General features: G+C 42.3%; 1 protein-coding gene across 1 annotated transcript in view; it reads left to right on the top strand.

Annotated features, from left to right (window-relative positions):
• The first annotated feature begins 3,683 nt into the window (after positions 1–3,683).
• The window catches only part of drc4 (dynein regulatory complex subunit 4), a 60,263-nt gene continuing 44,457 nt past the window's right edge, over positions 3,684–19,489 (top strand). The window contains exons 1-3 of the mRNA XM_073850853.1: positions 3,684–3,928; positions 4,502–4,594; positions 4,716–4,913. Of these exons, the coding sequence (XP_073706954.1) occupies positions 3,926–3,928; positions 4,502–4,594; positions 4,716–4,913 (294 nt within the window). The 5' untranslated portion in view covers positions 3,684–3,925. The remainder of the gene's footprint in view (positions 3,929–4,501; positions 4,595–4,715; positions 4,914–19,489) is intronic.

Genomic DNA, 19,489 nt, shown 5'->3' with positions numbered 1-19,489 from the left:
ATCTCTGTGTTTTTGCACAAGGACAGTGCCATGAATTTTTTTTTGTATCATAAGACACCATGACTCTGCCTAGTCTGCTGTAATATGAAATAGTTGGCTCATGAACCGATATAAATTTTTTAGATGGAGGGGCTCCAATCTTTGACAGAACTGAAAGTGGTGCATTATTTTCTGTGGCTAGGGTTTGACGATCAACACACAGTTTAATTTTGTCCTTCCCAAACCATTTGCTTTTCACCATTTCTTTAAGACTATCTTCTCTGAGTGAGGGCGAGGTTAAAAAGGTTTTGCAGTATGAAACTGACCGGAGGTGTACACACTGGTATGACTGCAGTCCACTTCTCCATGCCAACTCCATATTAGCTTGGCACTCACTAAATTCACAAGAAACATGATGTTGTTCCCCCCATATTTTAATTTGAACATGGAGTGGAGTAGAAGCCCCATGAATACTTTTGTGGACTGCATACAGTCCATTCTGGGGATCTATGCATTCACTTTTGAGATGGGATGAGGATGAAATGTCCATTTTTGCTGTGTGTCTTCGTTCAATGTGCCTTTTTAATTTTTTTTTGTAAAATGTCAAATTACATTTGGGGCATTTCTGCAATACTTTTGGACCCACACGGATGCCAGTTTTTGTGACTGGCCTGACAATGGCAGAGGTGGTTGGCACAGAGGTGGCAGCGATGGCTGTGGTGGATGGCGCAGCAGTGGGAGGCACAGAGATGGCAGCAAAGGCGGCATAACAGTAGGTGGCACAATGATAGATGGCACAGAGGTGGCAGCAATGGTTGTGGTGGATGGCGCAGCAGTGGGAGGCACAGAGATGGGAGCCACAGTGCTGGGCGGCACAGAGATGGCAGCAAAGGGCGGCATAACAGTAGGTGGCACAATGATAGATGGCACAGAGGTGGCAGCAATGGCTGTGGTGGATGGCGCAGCAGTGGGAGGCACAGAGATGGGAGCCACAGTGCTGGGCGGCACAGAGATGGCAGCAAAGGGCGGCATAACAGTAGGCGGCACAATGATAGATGGCACAGAGGTGGCAGTGATGGCTGTGGTAGCTGGAACAGCAATGGCAGTAGCTTGTGCAACACTAGTTGCCACAGCAGTGGGTGTGCTGTTACAGGCATCAGTGGCACTTGCTCTCTTAACATGCTTGTATTTGCAGGATCCTAAATGTGTGATAAAATCTGTCTTTCTTAAAATTGTGGACTGACAGTACAAGCAATGGTAATGTTGCTGGGTTCGGCAGGGGCGACCGCATCGATGTATGGTGTACTCTGGAATACAACAGCATGCAATTGCACTGTCACACACAGTCTTATGATCTTTCAAAAATCAAAAAAAAAAAAAAAGATGTTTGCTAATGTTACCTTCATGTTGCACTGCTCTGTTGAAGTGTCCCTTAACATGTTTCTGAACTTTGGACAACTTTGTCGGTTGGAAATATATCGGGGCACAGAATGGGCAGTGAAAATCACTGCAGCATTTATTACATTTCTGTATTTCTGGAAGTGAATTCCCCGTTTGAATTGTTATATCCATCTTCAAAAAAAGAGAGAGAGAGTCAAACTCAAATTCAAAATTTAAGACCACCCCACAGAGCCCATACAGTCAAATTTCAGTCAAAACAAATTAAAACAAGGAACCCCCAAAAAAGGCCAAATGAGACATTCTAACTCACATGTTAATACCACAGACTGGTTAATACATAGTGAAGGCATAGCAAATTTGATTATTAAGCAACTGTAGCCTATGAGTTGTAAATGGCTGGCAACAACTTCATATCACAGTAAAATTAATATTGATCCATTTTAATACTTACGTTTTAAGAACTAATTTAAGTAGTCTATATAAATTATATAAAGTAAAATAATTACTCTGGCATTAATTAATTCAATTTATAGTTTTAGGAGAAAAGTTCCGATAATTAAAGTTAAAGGTAAATCTGATTAAATAATTAATGATGACATTCTTTGATATTAACACACTTAATGTATTTAATTGGTCTACTTTAATGTCAACTAAATTTAATAAAATTTTTTACAATGGCTTGTCTACAAAAAGTCCAAGGTTAAAGGCTAACGTTAGCTATCAAAATATTTTCGGGGAAAAAAGGCGAAAAAACATACATTAACGGCTCAAATTTTGTTACAAACTATCATTACAAATATTAAATAGACTGTTCATATGTTGGGGTGATTCTTAGACTATGGGCACTTTTATGTACTTTGGTCATATTTTTAAAAATACATACAATTTTGGACAAATTCCTCTTTATTTGTCAAGCTAACAATAAAACCAACCTAAAAAAAAATTATTTTCTATTATGATTTTTTCATACTTTTCATCCTTCTTATAGGTGTCAAAATCACTGTTTTCTCCTTGTCGCACACCCAGACTTTTAAACTTCAACAATGAAAATAGAGTTTAAAAATATGACTTATCTGGTAACTATTAATTACCTGAATTAAGCACTAGTAAAATAATTAAAATACATTATAGTGTTTAATGTGAGACCTCTATCAATATTTCTTTTTATACAAAATATAGCTGTCGCACAGTATTGGTGTCATTTCCACCACAGCACTGTAATGTATCTTTAAAAAGTTTGTGTGAAAGATTTTTTAGGTGGTTTCAATGGAAATGTTCAGGGACATCAGAGCACATGTTGGACATGGAGGGAATTTAAATTTTCATCAACAACAAATGAAGAAAAATCAAAGTAAATATTGCTTGATCAGTGAATATATTTATTTTACGTCATTTCCACCACATACTGTACCATCAAGGGTGTTATTAAAAAGCTAAAAATTTTAAGTTAAATAAGAGTATTTTACATACACAAAATGCTAAGTAATAATTCAAAGCCAGTCAGTGAAGCTATCTTCCATTTTTTCACAAAAAACTACAGAAATGTCATTTCCACCACAGTCATTTCCACCACACTGCCCTCTGTGGTGGAAATGACATTTATGGTTACAAAGTACAATTTATATGGATTGTGAAAATAGATTTGCATGATCTGCAAATGTTTCAATCCAGAAACAGTCATGTTCCAGCATAGGGACGAAGCTTTTCTATATTTACCTTAATTTCTTGTCATTTCCACAATACGCTGTCATTTCCACCACCACCATGTCATTTCCACCACACACACATTTTTTAAAAAATATTTAAAAGGTTCTTATCACACATTAAAAAAATTATCCACAATTTATGAACCATGCTCTACTTAATATAAAAACCAAAGTTATTCTATTTTTTAAATAACAGCTGTATATTGATATGCACATTTGTTCATTGCAGGTCAAAAATAAAAAAAGTAAAATATTAACTATTTCTCTTGTAATCTAAGTTTGTCCTCTTACAGACCTTAAAACTAGACAAATTATTTAAACTTATGAGACTGTTATGTGACTTTTGAACATTTTTTTTTCTTCAAATTCTCAAGGCTAAAAGTGCACCTAGTTGAAGAAACGCCCGTTGGTGTATCGATGAGCTATAAAGTAGTTTGATTAAAAAAAGAAATCATTGAATAAAGTTGACGATACTCACCGTGTTCGTGTCATTTCGGTTCTTCACATGTTTATCCATGTGTTTATCCGATCCAATTTGAAAGGTGGCGCTGTCTCGAAAAACGAGGGGTCTGAGAATGCGGGACTCTGGGTGCGGGACTGTAGATGCAGCAGGCTCCTGCAGCTTCATACTACTCGCTCATGTTGGATAATTGTCAATTGTCCATTTGGGGGATAGGTGGCGGTAATGCACGTTTTGTTTTCGAACCACCGTAAAACAAGAAGCCAAAGAAGAAGAAGACGAGCTCTCATGTTGCTAGGAAACCGCTGTTTAGTAGTATCAGCATGTGAAGCGACAAGCCACTGTATTTTTATTTGAGGTGATAACTTGTTCACAAATAATGGTAAGCAAATGTTAAATGCTTATAAAATCATGTCGTCTGTGCATTTACTGATAAACTTTTAGCGGGATAAATGAATGTGGCTCAGTATCGCTGTTGTTGTTAGTCCAAGGGTGAGACGTTTGTTTACCGATTAATATAGGCTACTATAAGCTAAAGTCCAATAAAAAGTATATTTAGTACAAACTATTTTTCGCTAAACTAAATAGCAAATGTATCCTCTGCAGTATATTGATTTTGTTGTGTCATTCCAGTAAAAGTTATATAAATACGTATAACGTTATTCCTTGCGAATATTTACCTCAAAATAACATACATACATAAATAAAATTATAGTTGTTGTAGTTTAACCATCGTAAACCTAAATTAACCACGGTTTTGCTACACTAACCTTAGTTTAGCCATGGTATTTGTAGTAAAAAAAAATGGTTACTACACTTTGACTTCAATAAAACTTTTTTCCGTAAGGGAATCATGTTAATAGTTTACTGTGTCATGTGTGATAGAAATGTAGGTTTTCCATCACAATAGACTGCACTTTGGTTAAACTTGAACTTTTTTCTGTCCATTTTCCAGCCGCCAAAAAGAAAATCTTCCAACAAGTCCCCAAAGGGCAAAACTCCAACAGTAGTGGATGGTTTGTCCACAGATGAAATGTCCAAAGAGCAGGTGTGATTTTCTCCGTATAGAGTTTACTACTACTAATTAAAATTAAAACATGTTGTTAATGGCATCCATTAATTTGTATTTAATTTTACCAATTTGCCTGTAACTCATGAGTGTTTTGTAGTTAGAGGAACACATTGTGCGTCTGCGAGAGGAGCTGGACAGAGAACGAGAGGAACGCAACTATTTCCAACTAGAGAGGGACAAAATCCACACGTTTTGGGAAATCACCAAAAGACAACTGGAAGAAAAAAAGTGTGAACTGAGAAACAGAGAGCGTGAACTGGAGGAGGGTGAGGAACGCCACCAAGTGGAAATTAAGGTATTGTTATTTTCATAATTTATTAATTATATATTCATAATTAATTAATCAGGTTTGCCAACTCTTAAGCATTCAGCGCAGTACTCACACAATATACACTTTCCTCATGCTCTCACGCCACACAACTATTTTCTCATACATTCAAAAGCACCCTCAGTTAAAACTGTAATAATAGGATATTGGCGAAACAGGTTTGGTAAAGGCTCTGTGTGCATTTTTGTTTGATTCTGTTTACAACATGTTTTTATAGTACTGAGCAATGTAGCCAATAACAGACGTATCGGTTGACTTCTTGAACACCTGTGATTGGCCATTGCGTTCACTCATCTCTGAAGACCAGATTTCCTGCATGTTTGCAAATCCTCTTACTGTAACACTGTGATTTCACAAAGTTCCTTTATAATCAATGAACATTTTATTTACACTATGAACTGAAGTTAAGTAAACCCTTTTTGGTAACACTTTACTTGGAGTGTGCATAAGACTGTCATGACACATAATCGTGACATGACGCATGTCTTGAATATGAAGGAGGTTTTATGCATGTTTATGACAACTGTCATTAAGTGTCATTTACTCAGTTATGTCATTTTTAATGCAAAGATGACATTGTTTGTGATGCATTTGTTATGACAAGTTGACAAACCAATACATCATAATCTGTCAGTGTTTTTGTCATGACAACTTGACATTACCAAGACAACATAACCTGTCACAGATCTGTCATAAACATGACATAGCAGATTAATTTAATACATTATTTAACAAATAAAAAAATACTTAGCTTTATGGGCTAGCGTTACATTGCCATGTTGTTGGTTTTGACATTGGCTGCCATTGAGGCCATTATAATTGAGTCATGAATATATTTCTAACCAATTTTTTCAGTGGTACCAATTTAATTTATCATTAAAAATGTCAAGTGCTAATGCTCTGTCAAATATTTTTATAACAGCCTCATGAATATTTTTTGAGCTCAACTACAGTGGTACAAGTTGAATTTGTCAATAACATGTCATGAAGTGGTAATATTTTGTCAAATAAATTTGTAACAGCATCATGAATGTTTTTCTTTTCATAATGTTTTCTCTGACAGAAGGTCAGATAATAGACCATTTCAAATGTCAAAAAAAGTGTTTAGAAAAAATGAACAGTTTTTAGAGAAATAAAATCAATCATCTAATAATAATAATAATAATAATAAATTATAAAATTGTATTTTATTGCATTTGGAGAGCAGTTCACCCAAAATTAAAATGAACACAGTACAATAGTAGGTTAAGTCATGCAGAGTTTGGTCCATGGGTAAGTCTACCCAAGACACCACAATAATGGCGTACACCTAATCAGTAGTGCCATTCTTTCATTTTGAGATGAGTTTTCAGTGACTCAGGAGCATGATTTCCCTTTATGACGCCATATTTCAAACTTGTAATTCTGCCATGCATGCTCAATATGCTGAGTATGAGCACCAGTCTCTGAATCAACAAAGTGTCTTTTATGACAGACTGACAATATTCATACTAGGAAAGCTGTCTCTTGTAGGCACAGCATTCATGCGTAAGGATTGATGTTCTGGGTCTGATATGTTGTTAAATTTGGCTTATAATTGTTTGCCTTGAGCGGTACTTGACGAGTCTCAGAATGGGTCTTCTGGAAATACAATCAACCTCTATCATCCCAAAGACCCATTGGGATTCACGATGCAAAAATATATAAAACTTAATAAGGGTTGTGCTGTATTTAAAAAAAAAAAAAAAAAAAAATCCCCCAATCACTAGAGTCCAGTCCTCTTGGACAGTTGATAGACTGATCCTTCTTATCTGGCTTGATAACAAATAAATGCCCAACAGGTGCAAATGCATTGTTATTTCTTTTTTTTTTTTTCATATGTCATATTAGTGTTGTCACGATACTGGAATTTCTAACTTCGATACGATACCTTGAAAAATATCGATATTTGATACTATTTTCGATACCACAGAGAAAAAAAAACTACCACAATATTAAGGAGGATTTTTTTTTTTTTTTTTTTTTAAATAAATATAGTCTAGAACATGACAATGAGGTATATGCATATTTACACTGCTACAGTCCTGTTCAGCTTCTTAACTTTATTTGAGTTTGAGCTTCATAGTTTATTTGCTGTTTAAATACAACTGGTAGTGTAGGTTGTAAACTTTTTTTTTTTCTTTTTAGACCACACTTTTAAAATTAACTTAACTATCTAACTAATCTTAGAACTGAAGTTAATGGTAAAAGATATTCGTTAACATTAGTTAACATGAATAAACAATGAAAAATACTTCCAAAATATTTATTAATCTTAGTTAATTTAAAGTTAGTAGTTAAAGTTAATTTAAACTAGGGCTGCAACAACTAATCGATAAAATTGATTATTATCGATAATGAAATTCGTCGACAACGATTCTAATTATGATTAATCGGGTCCGCCCACAGTGCACATACAACTTCAGAGGATCACGTCAAATTACAGCACCGAATGACGCATTTCTATAGACAAAATGCATCTAAAAATAGTGGAGGAAATAGACTGAGATGCTATGAGGGGCAGGAACTGTATGGCTGTGACGGTGGCAGATTTTTACCACCGTGGTGGTAATGGACCAACTACGCCGGTGGTGCGGTGTTTATATATAAAAAAATGAGTTTAGCAATTCCGTTGGTGAACAAGCAGCCTACAAAGGACCTAGGGTTGATCCTTGGGGAACACCCTTATCAACAACCAAGTAATCCGAGTTTGAACCTTGAAATGAAAAATATTGTCATCTATTATGAAGATAAGAATTAAACCTGAATGGAGTATCATCTGCCATCCACTACCTCCACCCTGGTCCACACTGACAGCGCGGCCAGAAGGGGGGTGGATAACACCTGCAGTGGCTCTCAGCAGAGCCCAGAACCCAAATGACAACAGCTGTGCTGCACAAGCCATCCAGCGATGTGCCAGTGACACCAGAAGACAGAGGGAATCACAGAGACCTGCCACCAACGTGTGATGTTTATAACTGTCAATGCCTGTAGACCAAGAATCCCACGCACACAAACCCATGTGCTCATAGACCCAAGAGTGAGGCAAGACACGCCCAGAGCAGGTAACTAGTGGAAAACAACAAGCCTGTCCCACTGCAACATCTTAAGCCGGGCCACCTGACATCACAGCACGAGTGACAGCTACCCGGATCAACCCTCCTGTCGCAGCAACTCACAAGAACTCCCTCTGAAAATTGCTAACCTGCATAGACTCAAATGAGACTAAGCCTAGTTTCAAACATCACCACTCAAATTGAAACATAGCAAACCAGAAGCCAGCCGAGCATCAACACCTGTTCCAGACAAGCATTGCTATCACAATAGGAACATTACATGTTCATCCGTGGAAAAACAGTGAAAGGCCCAGTAAAAAACAGGTATTTTGTGGCACCCTAAGGTTTTCAACAAAAAAAAAAAAACACCCACCCACCCCAAGCATCGCTTCTAAGCCACAAGCAAACGCCTCACGCTGCTACGCCGCCTGCATCACACCCATGCACACTGGCTCCACCTACAAAATAGCTTTGCTTAAGCAGCCTCCACCGCTCACAAGCAATGCTAACACACCTAACCTTGCACTGTCCGACCACACTGAGGCACTAAGCCAAAAACAACTCAGTGAGGTCACACACATGCTGCATCTAGATGACAACATTCTCACATTTGTTCCTGATAACCAAACACCGCCACAGCTCCCAGCTTTCCAGGAACAAAAGGGGGGTCAATGCTGATGTATGCCAAAGACGCACCATGCAGAATACACCAGAGTACCTGAGCCACTACCAACGCAAAAGAGGCGCACTGCCCAGCATGCAGCGACAGAGGACATCGGAATATGCTAAGTTTGATGCCAGCTCAAACCAGCGGATTTCAAATGACATGGCCTCTCAATGATGCAAAGCAGCCAGGTCGGACCTCAAAATGCGGATGTAACCTACACAAAGGTCGACGAGAAACATCTGTGAATGTTAACCACCAGATGGCACCAGAAACAACACCCCTGTGTCAACTAAGAGACCATCCTTGTCACCACCTACATCGCTCACCAGTAATTCAGTGAAACATGCCAGAGCGCAGGAAGCCAAAAGCCTGCCGCAGCCAGCGAGATTCACAGTAGGAACTGGTGAGAGTGACAAGATTTATTCCTTTCATTCATTCACCTCCCATGTGTTGTCTTAGAAACTTCTGCCACAGGCTCTAGACAAGCAGAGGCCAGAAGAAACAATCTGCCCTCTGTTTCACACCTCACGAGTCGACACCAGCACTGCAGAAATGAGCCCTCACAAGGAGAACCCCTTTCTCTGCCTGGGTCACCTGAACTGCTGAAACTGGTGAGAGAACCCTTCACACAATCCTCACCCAACATCTGATGCGGTCCACGCACCTGCTGTTCCAGCCTATGTATCTGAACCTTGGTACAACCACACCACGATCTAAGGACAGCACCCCGTGGCTCAACCCTCATGCCAGGAAGCACCAATGGCCACGGAGGCCACCCACGCTACCTGCAGTGCATGCTGGACACACGTCTGATCGTCATGCACATTTGTTTTTGCTCGTATTTGTCCACAGGTCAGACAAAAACGCGCAAAAAGGGGGGAAATGTAGTGCATGGAGCCCATCAGACATGAAATAAGTAGTTGTATTCCTTATAACTTCTCCCCCCGATCTGCAATTAACACCTACTTGCTATGAGCCAGACCTGGTTACTATCCAACTCATCCCCCACCATCAAGATAAGACTCTTTACGGCCTACAAGAATGCAGGGAGATGCACACTCCTTATTCAGACATACAGTCCGACATACAGTTATATAGAAATGTACACATATCAATGTGTTACCTTGTCTTATATTGTTGTTTCTGTCATGTATGTCTGTCTCAAACATTAATCCGAAATAGGTGAATTATTGTGTGTGCTAAGACTCTCACATTTAGAATCACTCATTCAACCGAGATGATACATAGATCATGTTTGGTGTCTATGAGCTGCATTTATGATCTCCTAAACGTTACTGTTTGTTGCATCTTAATAACTCCTTGCTTGATAGGTATTATTGAACTTTTGGAAGTTTTGTGACAAAACAACCTATCAGCTTCCACATGAAAAACACCATGGTTGAAGACAAAGACTTGCAATCTTCCCTCCAAAACTCAGATCAACCGGATTGGACAAGGTCCAACTGTGGGCGTGAACGACCTACAGGTTTAAAAGTCACGGACATCTTCTCTCTCTCTCTCTTCCTTTCTCCTGGACTCGAACACACGTCATCCCGCACCTCCCCTAGCATTGGCCATGAGACCTAGCATTCTGGAACCATGCTTTGAAAAGCCATGCGGCCTACGCACCCTTCTGGAAAGGAACTGGGAAAGGACTTTCTGAACTGAACACATACGGAACCAATGCACAACAACAAGAGCTTGCAAGTATCCGTTCTTTCTACAAACATAGCTGCGTTTAAGGTGTTTTATGAAAACGATTTCAGGTTGTTCAGAACCGTTCATTCCTGTACCATGCAACTCTCTCTCTCTCTCTCACTCTCTCTTCTCTCTCATACTCTCTCTCTCACGCGTTCTTTGTCTATTTGTGTTTTATGTACGTTTGTCTATGTGCGATTGTTTGTAAGTAGAATAGTTTAATAAATAACCATATATTCACATAATGATTCTCTGTGCTGAATGCTTACATTACAATAGTCACGTTAACTGTTTTGATCTCATATTGCTACCTTAAGCCCTACTTTGTTCAATTGTTTTAACTGATTAGTAAAACAAGTTGCCGTGACGACGAGCTGACGTAAGAGTAATCAATATCACTGAAGAATTTGCTGGACAAAGGAACAAGTCAATATCATCATTACTGTTACTAATCAGAAACTGGAAAATGTGTATATTTAATGACAATTATTATATACAGTTTCCTGTGAGTTAAACTACTTTCCCTGACTGAAATTTATGTTTTAAATAACTCATTTCATTCTATTAATTGGTCAAAAGACCTGGTGGAGATTTACTGTGTACCTGTGATGAGAAAAACAGGGTCTCATACATGTGCACACACATACTGATCATGTTATATTATTTGAGCTAACAAATTCTCTACAATCAATATATTGTTTTCTCTGAACGAGTGAATGAGATGATTTTTCACATAATTTTGTGAAAAAACCTCTAGCCTACCACATTCAATTCTTAATAATCTTGTGAACAAATGTTCTATATGTGTTTCATGGCCTTATTGCAGTGACTTAATTTTTATTTGTTTTTCACTAACCACGCATAACGTCTCGGTTAAGTATGGTAACCCTTGTTCCCAGATGAAGGGAACGGAGACTTGTCCAAAGTTAGGCTCTTGAGAGCCCAAACACCTCTGATGCTTCGAGAAAATTTTGCATAGCTGGCCACGCCCTGGATTTCCAGGTATAAATAGAAAATAAATGCGATCTGCTCATTCGTCCTGTTCTGAGGAGCCGAAGCGTCTCCAGCTCACTCAGAGGCAGTCCCGAAGTTGTGGCAAGAGGACACAACGTCTCCGTTCCCTCCATCAGGGAACAAGGGTTACCATACGTAACCAACAAGTTCCCTCTGTCGTTCACCTCGATGTTGTGTCGAAAGTTACAACACTAGGGGTCCTAGGGAAGATGCCACAACTCCCGGACTGCATCATGAGTGTCCGGAAATGCACATATTAACAGGTTTACGTGTTGGATAGCGCATCTCACTTCTTAATGTTTTTCCAGTGTCTAAGAACGTCCAGCCGGCCCCTGTCGGGACAGTGTTTGTTACCCGAAGGGAAAATGAATACTACAGAGGTCACACCCCACCCATCTGGGGTGAGGTGCAAGTTAGGGAGGTTCAGCCTCCGGGCACCTCTGAGAAATCTGTTAACCAGATCTTGCTTCCCCACCATTCTGCCCTCTAACAGGTCATGGTTAGCAGATATGGACGCTACCTAAACCCTGAGAGTTGAAGCAGAAAGGTGCCTATCTAGGCCTGCTTGGACAAAGGATAGCACAGATCCAATGCCACACCTCAGTGGGATTTCACCTTGGGAAGTACACCAGTCTGAAAATTTGCACCATCTTATGTTGTAGAACCACCTTGTGGAGGGGGCTTTAGCCTAAACAAGGGTGTTTATCACAGTAGGTGGGAGATCTCAGAAGTCGTCTTGGTTGCGTCCAGGGACCAAAGGTGGAGGTTCCAGAGATCTGAGGATGGGTGCCAGATTGTGCCCTTCCCCTGAGAAGGGAGGTCCTTCCTCAGGGGGGATGCGCCAGGGAGGGATGGAGGAGAGGAGCACCAGCTCTGAGAAAGGAGCCACTAGCAGGATCTGTTTTTCGTCCTCCCTGACCTTGCACAGTGTCTGTGCTATGAGGCTCACTGGGGGAAAGGCATACTTTAGTACGTCCCTGGGCCAGCTGTGTCTCGGTTAGGCTGTACCAGAACTGGCAGTGGGTGGATTCCGGCGAGGCAGACAGATCTATCTGAGCCTGGCCGAATCAATTCCAAATCAGCTGGACCGTCTGAGGGTCTCCACTCTCACAGGGTCTTCCCCAAAGTGAAGTCTGCCTTGAGAGCGCATTGGCCAGACGGTTGAGTTCACCTGGAATGTATGTGGCATGTAGAGACTTGAGTCTGGCAGGCTAGTTGTGACAAGTGAACTGAGCCGACGCCGCCCTGGTGGTTGATTTACGGTACTGTCGCTGTTGTCTGTCCGGACCAGCACGTGCTTGCCCTGAACCAAAGGTCGTAACCTCTTCAGGGCCAAGAACACAGTCAACAACTCTAGGCAATTGCCCATTGCAAACGGCGCCCCAGCCTGTCTTGAAAGCATCTGTTGTCACTAGGATACGTTTTGTGACATGCTGGGGTGATGTTCACCCGGTAAGTGCCTTGGTGCCATGCCCATCTCGGGACTTCCACGTAGCCAGTGCTGTAGTGGTCTCATGTGCTGAGCCTGATTCTGAGAGAGGCGTGCAGTCATAGTCACCGAATCCAGTTGAACACAGAGAAAAGAGATATTCTGCACTGGGGAGAGTTTGTTCTTTTCTCAGTTGACCTGAAGTCCAATTTGGGCTAGGTGGTTGAGAACCACATCCCTGTGGGCGCAAACAAACTCCCGAGAGTGTGCTAGGATCAGCCAGTCGTTGAGGTAGTTGAGAATGCGTATGCCCACCTCCCGGAGAGGGGCAAGGGCAGCCTCCGCGACTTTCGTATAGACGCAGTGGGACAGCCCAAAGGGAAGGACTTTGTACTGGAAAGCCCAGCCTTTGAAGGCAAGCCATAGAAAGGGTCTATGTCTTGGAAGGATCGAGACATGGAAGTACACATCTTTCAGGTCTATGGACACACACCAATCCTGTTCCCTGACGCACGTGATTATGTTTGAGAGTAAGTATCCTGATTCAGGACTCTCAAATTCAGGATTGGTCTGAGTCCACCACCCTTCTTGGGTACAATGGAGTAAGGGCTGTAGAACCCTTTCTTCATTTCGGTTGAGGGGACTGGTTCTATCGCGCCCTTCGCCAGAAGAGTCGCGACCTCTGCCCGAAGAACCCCAGCATTCTCGCCCTGAACCATGGTAAATGCCGTGTCCCGCATCTCGGCCAGGTTTAACCACAGGTGGCGCTCCTGGACCACTATCATGGATATCGCCCTTCCCAGAGCCTGCGCCATGACTTCGTGCTTGTCGAGCGTAGTTAGTCGCCAAATGCAGTTCCTGCATCAATAGGGTCTGGAGCACCCTCGTGCTGATCTTTCAGTACCTTGGCCAGATATACCTGCAGGATGGCCGTGGCATGCAGGGCGGACACAGTTTGTCCGGAGGCCATATAAGCCTTCGCCATGAGGGTGGACGAAAACTTACAGGCCTTGGACGGGAGTCTCGGGCGATCCCGGGCTGCGATTTGCAGGGACAAGTGCATCACAATCACTCTCTCCGCTTGAGGGACCTCTGTGTACCCCCTCACTGGACCCCCATAAAGGGTGGTGAGGGAGGAGGAGTTGGAGTACCGTGTACAAGCCGAAAAATGGGCTTTCCACAATTTTGTCAACTCCTTGTGTACTTCCGGGAAGAAAGGCACCGGGGCATGGCCAGGCGTCACGGTCATCCCCCAGATACCAGTCGTCCAGCCTAAAGTGTTCGGGACCGGGCAGAGAGTTCCACACAAGCCCAATTGCTTTGGCTGCCTGTTCGAGCACCGCCGCCATTTCTGCATTGGTGATCGACTGAGACTCGGACCCCACAGTGGCCTGCTCAGCCAGATGGAGTGCGGCCTTCCTCCAATGCTGCTGTAACTTCCTCCTACACAGCAGGAGCCCCGAATAAGAAATCAAGCCCGTACTGAAACGAGCTATCAAAGTCATCAAGGAACTCGACTGGTGAACACACAGGAAGAGTGGCCTGCGGGGATTCTCAAGATCTCACTAGTTTTCTCCCGCTGTTTAACGCCTTATACCAGGAAGTAGAAGGACTGGAACGGGAAGCAGTTGAATCGAGCCACGGTCTTTCGACAAAGAACGCGACTCATGAGCGGAGCGTGCCCAATGGCATGTCCTCACAAGCAATGACATGTGCCATCAGTAAACACTGATGGCACATGTCGTGCCGATCGTTAGGGAAAAGGTAGAAACCGCAAACCAGAAGGACATGGATGGGAAGACATCATGAAAACACACAATCCACCGTGTCAATTTGCTCTTTTAGAAATTTCATTCTTTTAGAGGAAAATCTTCTTTGAGATCACTGTCGCTTCGAGGGGCACTCACTGCAGCTGGCTGAGTCTGAGAAGGGACAGACCGCTGCCTGTGCCTATACAATCCTGCCATGCCATAAAAGCGGAACGGCTGACATATAAAAAAAGCCTAAAACACATAAAACACATTTGTACCACTTCAACACTTCTAAAAGAGCCAAGAGCACAACTAAAGCAAGGCAATACTTTGTGAGGATTGACCTATATTCTGGCATCTGCACCTCTAAGCAGATAAGATCTGAGCCTGCAAGGCTGAAACATCACAGTTATAAAACCTGGCAAGAGTGGACGGCGAGGCCTAGCTGGCCACTGAACAAATGTCTGCTATAGACACGCCACTAGACCGCGCTCCTATCTCTAACTGCTATGTGGTAAGCTAGTGTAATAACTTCAACCAACCATTGAGAAATTATTTTGTGACCGCATGGCCAGCTTTTGCTCCCTATGTGCATCAATGAATCTTGGCCACCCATGACCCTGTTGCCAGTTTACCACTGTTCCTTCCTTGGACCAATTTTATTGATAGATTCTGACCTCTGCAAACAGGGAACACCCCACAAGAGCTGCAGTTTTGGAGATGCTCTGACCCAGTCGTCTAGCCATCACAATTTGGCCCTTATCAAACTTGCTCAAATCTTTACACTTACCCATTTTCCTACTTCTAACACATCAACTTTGAGGACAAAATATTCACTTGCTGCCACCCACTAACAGGTGCCGTAATTAAGAGATAATCAGTGACAGATATAAAAAAAAAAGCCAGAGGTCATCAGTCAGAATAATGAAATGAATTACTAGTTTAATAACAATAATGTAGCATCATAACATTAAATGTCAACTAATTATTCTAAATGCTTAAAGCATCACCTATTTGACTACAATTAGAGTAAAATATAGGCTACAGTAATGGCGGTCCTTTAAGAGTGCTACTTTTTACTGTACAGTATTTCTGGCTTACTAAAAAACCCTGTAAGGCCCAATCCCAATTCTATTTTTAGAATTTTTTCGGTGTTCGCACCGTTCATTCACATGTACATATATGGCCATAAGCAAAACAAACATCGTGTTATCACATGCGCTACAAATTGCTAATCAGTGGTGTAGTGGTGCCGGGAGAAGTGGGTTTATGCTTCATTTGTGAATTTCGTTTGAACTTTCTATTTGAACGCATTTCATTTACTGGATCCTTGGACTAAAATGTTTACAGGGGTTCACTGGTTTAACGAATTTCTGATTGTAAAAATCTGCTTCTTTTCATTTGTAAGGTATTGTTTTCATTATTATGTACTGATTTAAATTACTGGTGCGGGAGACGGAGCGGGCACAGTCACATTAGGCGCAATCATCAAATATTTTTCAAAGCAAGTCGGCGCCATGGTCCTAACTGCATCATCACTGCCTTTATTGGGTGTTTTTAGTGAATATTTACATTTATTCACATGACTGGATGTGGTGGACTGCCATGATTTTGGCTAATGCAGGACACTACTGAATAATGCGCATCAGAGGGGATTTAAAAAGTGGAAGTGTGTATACACCATATACCTGCGTACACCCTCCACTACACCACCGTTGCAAATTGCTGTGCCACTGGTCTTTCATGTTTCTAACATGCAGTCAAGTGTATATGACAAAAATATACTTTGTAATATCATGCAATCAGTGCTATCTGCTAGTAAAATTAAGCGATTTTTTTGCAAACGTTTTTTTTTTACAAAACAACACCATAAACACAAACACAAGATTGAAGGTAATATACTTATAATGAAACATTGTCATAAAAATCCTTATTAAAGGCAAACATTACTTGCATTTATGGGTCTGCTTGCTCAATTGAGCAGCCATGTTGGAAATTTCTCTTAGCCCTCCGTTTGAAGTGAGGTCCCGAAAAATCTTCGTTTCCCCTTACCCCTACCCCTCCAACTAAAAGAGAAATGAGACGTGAAAGCGCCAAACGGAGGGGTAGGGCTAAGTGTAGGGGTAAGGGGTAGAATTGGGATTGAGCCTTAGTTGACTCGTTTGACTGATGCTAATGCCAGTATCATAGTGGTCTTTAACAGCAAAGTTTTCAAGTCAGCAGACTCTAGTGGCTTATATTGGGAACCCTTGAAGGCTTTCAGGACCGTGTGCAGATCCCACGCAGGGACCTTGTGTAACCAAGGAGGATTGAGCCTTCTAGATCCTTTCAGAAATCAAACAACTTGGTCGTTTCGGCCCACCGACTGCCCGGCTATAGGAGAATGGCACCGATATGTCACATAAAACCTGGACATTGCCACGGGCTGAGCATCATGCAGAAAAGACCAACTATTTAAGAGCATAGGCATCTTGTAGACAGGGCTCTAGCTTGTGAGATAGTATTCAGGATGCTCTACCTCTGCCCTGCCAAAGACCTCCCAGATTTTCTGAACCATTTGTGGGTGGAACATCCACTCTTTCGAGGGGTCATTGCTTCGACTTAGCTTGTCTGCTCCTTGGTTCATTACACCGGGCACATTAGCTGCCCTTAGTGAACCCAGATTGTGCTCTGCCCACTCTAAAAGGCGTTTCACCATCTCGAAAAGATGCTTTAAGTGAGGTGATTTATGTATGACACCACTGTCATGCTGTCTGAGCAGACTAGCACATGGTGTCCGGAAAAAAGGTCTGAAGGGCTCGATATACTGCCGTCATCTTGAGGTAGTTGATGTGTAGCTGACCCTCTACACCCGGCCAGGAGCCGAAGGCCGGTCCGACCTCACACAGAGCTCCCCAACCTGTGTTGGAAGCATCTGTCGAGACAACCTTTTTTTCTGTCAATCATTCCCATAGTCGCACTCTGCCTATACCACTGTGGGTCCCTCAAAGGGGCCAGAGCTTACAAAGGCGCCTGAGATGCCATGCATGGGACGAGATTTGTGCTCAAAATGAGCAAAGTTGACCCTGAGCCCCAGGCACTCTAAGTGGCTGAGAAGGAGGGTCCTGTGGTATATCAGCTCGGCCTCTGATTGGGCTAAAAAAAAACAGTTGTCAAGGTAATTCAGAATGCAAACTTCCATCTGTCTCTGAGGGGAGAGAACCGTGTCCATACATGTCGTAAAAGTGCAGGGAGCCAGAGACAGCCCAAAGGGCAGGACTGTGCCCTCAAGGTAATTAAGAATGCAAATTCCCACCTGCGTCTGAGGGAAGAGAGCATGCCATACACTTCGTAAAAGTGTGGGGAGCCAGGGACAGCCCAAAGGGCAGGACCATGTATTGGGGGGGGGGGGGGGGGTACAGAGAAAAGATACAGAGAAAAGAACCAGTCCCCTAGGTAAATTTGCGAGAGGACCACTCCGCTGAAGTGCGGGGGTTTTCGAAGAATTCAAGTCAAGTCAAGTCACCTTTATTTATATAGCACTTTTAACAATACAGATTGTGTTAAAGCAACTGCACAGTATTTAAACAGCACAATAATGTGTAAGTAACGCATTATTGTAAATAATCAATTTTCAGTTAAAGGCAGTTCATCAATGAATTCAGTGATATCATCATCCAGTTCAGGTCAAATAGTATACAATATCGCTGGAAAGTGTCCCCAACTGAGCAAGCCAAAGGCGACAGCGGCAAGGAACCAAAACTCCACAGGTGATGGAGAAAAAACCTTGGGAGAAACCAGGCTCAGGGGACCAGTTCTCCTCTGCCCAGACGAAACCAGCAGTTTGTAACAATGTCTGATTGTAGAGAACTCGTCAGGATCCTATGGTGTAGCACCGATGGCCGTCTAGGTTGGCGAGGTCTTCATTGATGATCCGTCTCTGGAGCTCATCTGGTTGACATCCACGGCTATTGAAGTCATCTCCAGGTGGTGATCCATGATCTAAGCTGGGTACAAACTGGATCCGGGGGACTGCAGTGACCATCTGATCTGGATACAGGCTGGGTCTGGTGGCTACGGTGACCTCGGAATAAGAATGAAACAGACTAATATTAGCGTAGATGCCATTCTTTTTACGATGCAACGAGTGCATCAGATGTTATGGGAGGTGTTTTCGGTTCCGGTTGACGTAATTAATGCAGCCTAAGGCCCCGATCACACCGAACGCGTCTTTTAGTTCTAAAAACGCGAGGCGCACAGCACTGCCTTTTTTGGTGACTTTTAATAAAAGAGCAGTGTGCTGCGGTTTTTTTATGTTGCTAAGCAACGACCAAAACAGCTGTCCTGTCAGTCAAATCAAAGGATTATATCGCGAGCGCTCTAAAATCTTAGTTTTTTGCTGTTAAGTAAACTGTCATATTAGCAGAAACCCTAAAAAATACAGCTCCGGGTTACCCACGATAGACACCAAAGGTTTCTCCTCTATTTCTTGCAGTCTCCGGACTTTTTAAGCAACGGTAAACTTTCGTCACCACAACAGAAGGCCCGCCTATCCATTCATTCGATTGGTCAATGGAAAAGAACGCGAATGACGTTGGGCGTTTTTCCGCTCAGAGTTGATTTTTTTTCAACTTCAGGCGCTCAGAGCGCTTCTGCAAAAAGGCGAGGCGCAGCAGGCGGCGAAAACGCGAGGCGCCTGGTGCGCATAAGCAGCGCGCAGAACACTCACTGCCAACAGAAAACTATTCAAAAAAGGCGCCTCTCACTGCAAAAACGCGTTCAGTGTGATCGCGGCCTAACAATCCTTTAACGGATTTGAATTATAGGAATGTGTTAATGTTTTTATGTGTAAGCCAGGTTAAAGAGATGTGTCTTTAATCTAGATTTAAACTGACAGATTGTGTCTGCCTCCCGAACAGTGTTAGGTAGAT

Source organism: Garra rufa, chromosome 11, assembly GCF_049309525.1.
Source record: "Garra rufa chromosome 11, GarRuf1.0, whole genome shotgun sequence".
Taxonomy (NCBI): Eukaryota; Metazoa; Chordata; class Actinopteri; order Cypriniformes; family Cyprinidae; genus Garra; species Garra rufa.
This window is presented reverse-complemented; position numbering and strand designations above follow the sequence as displayed.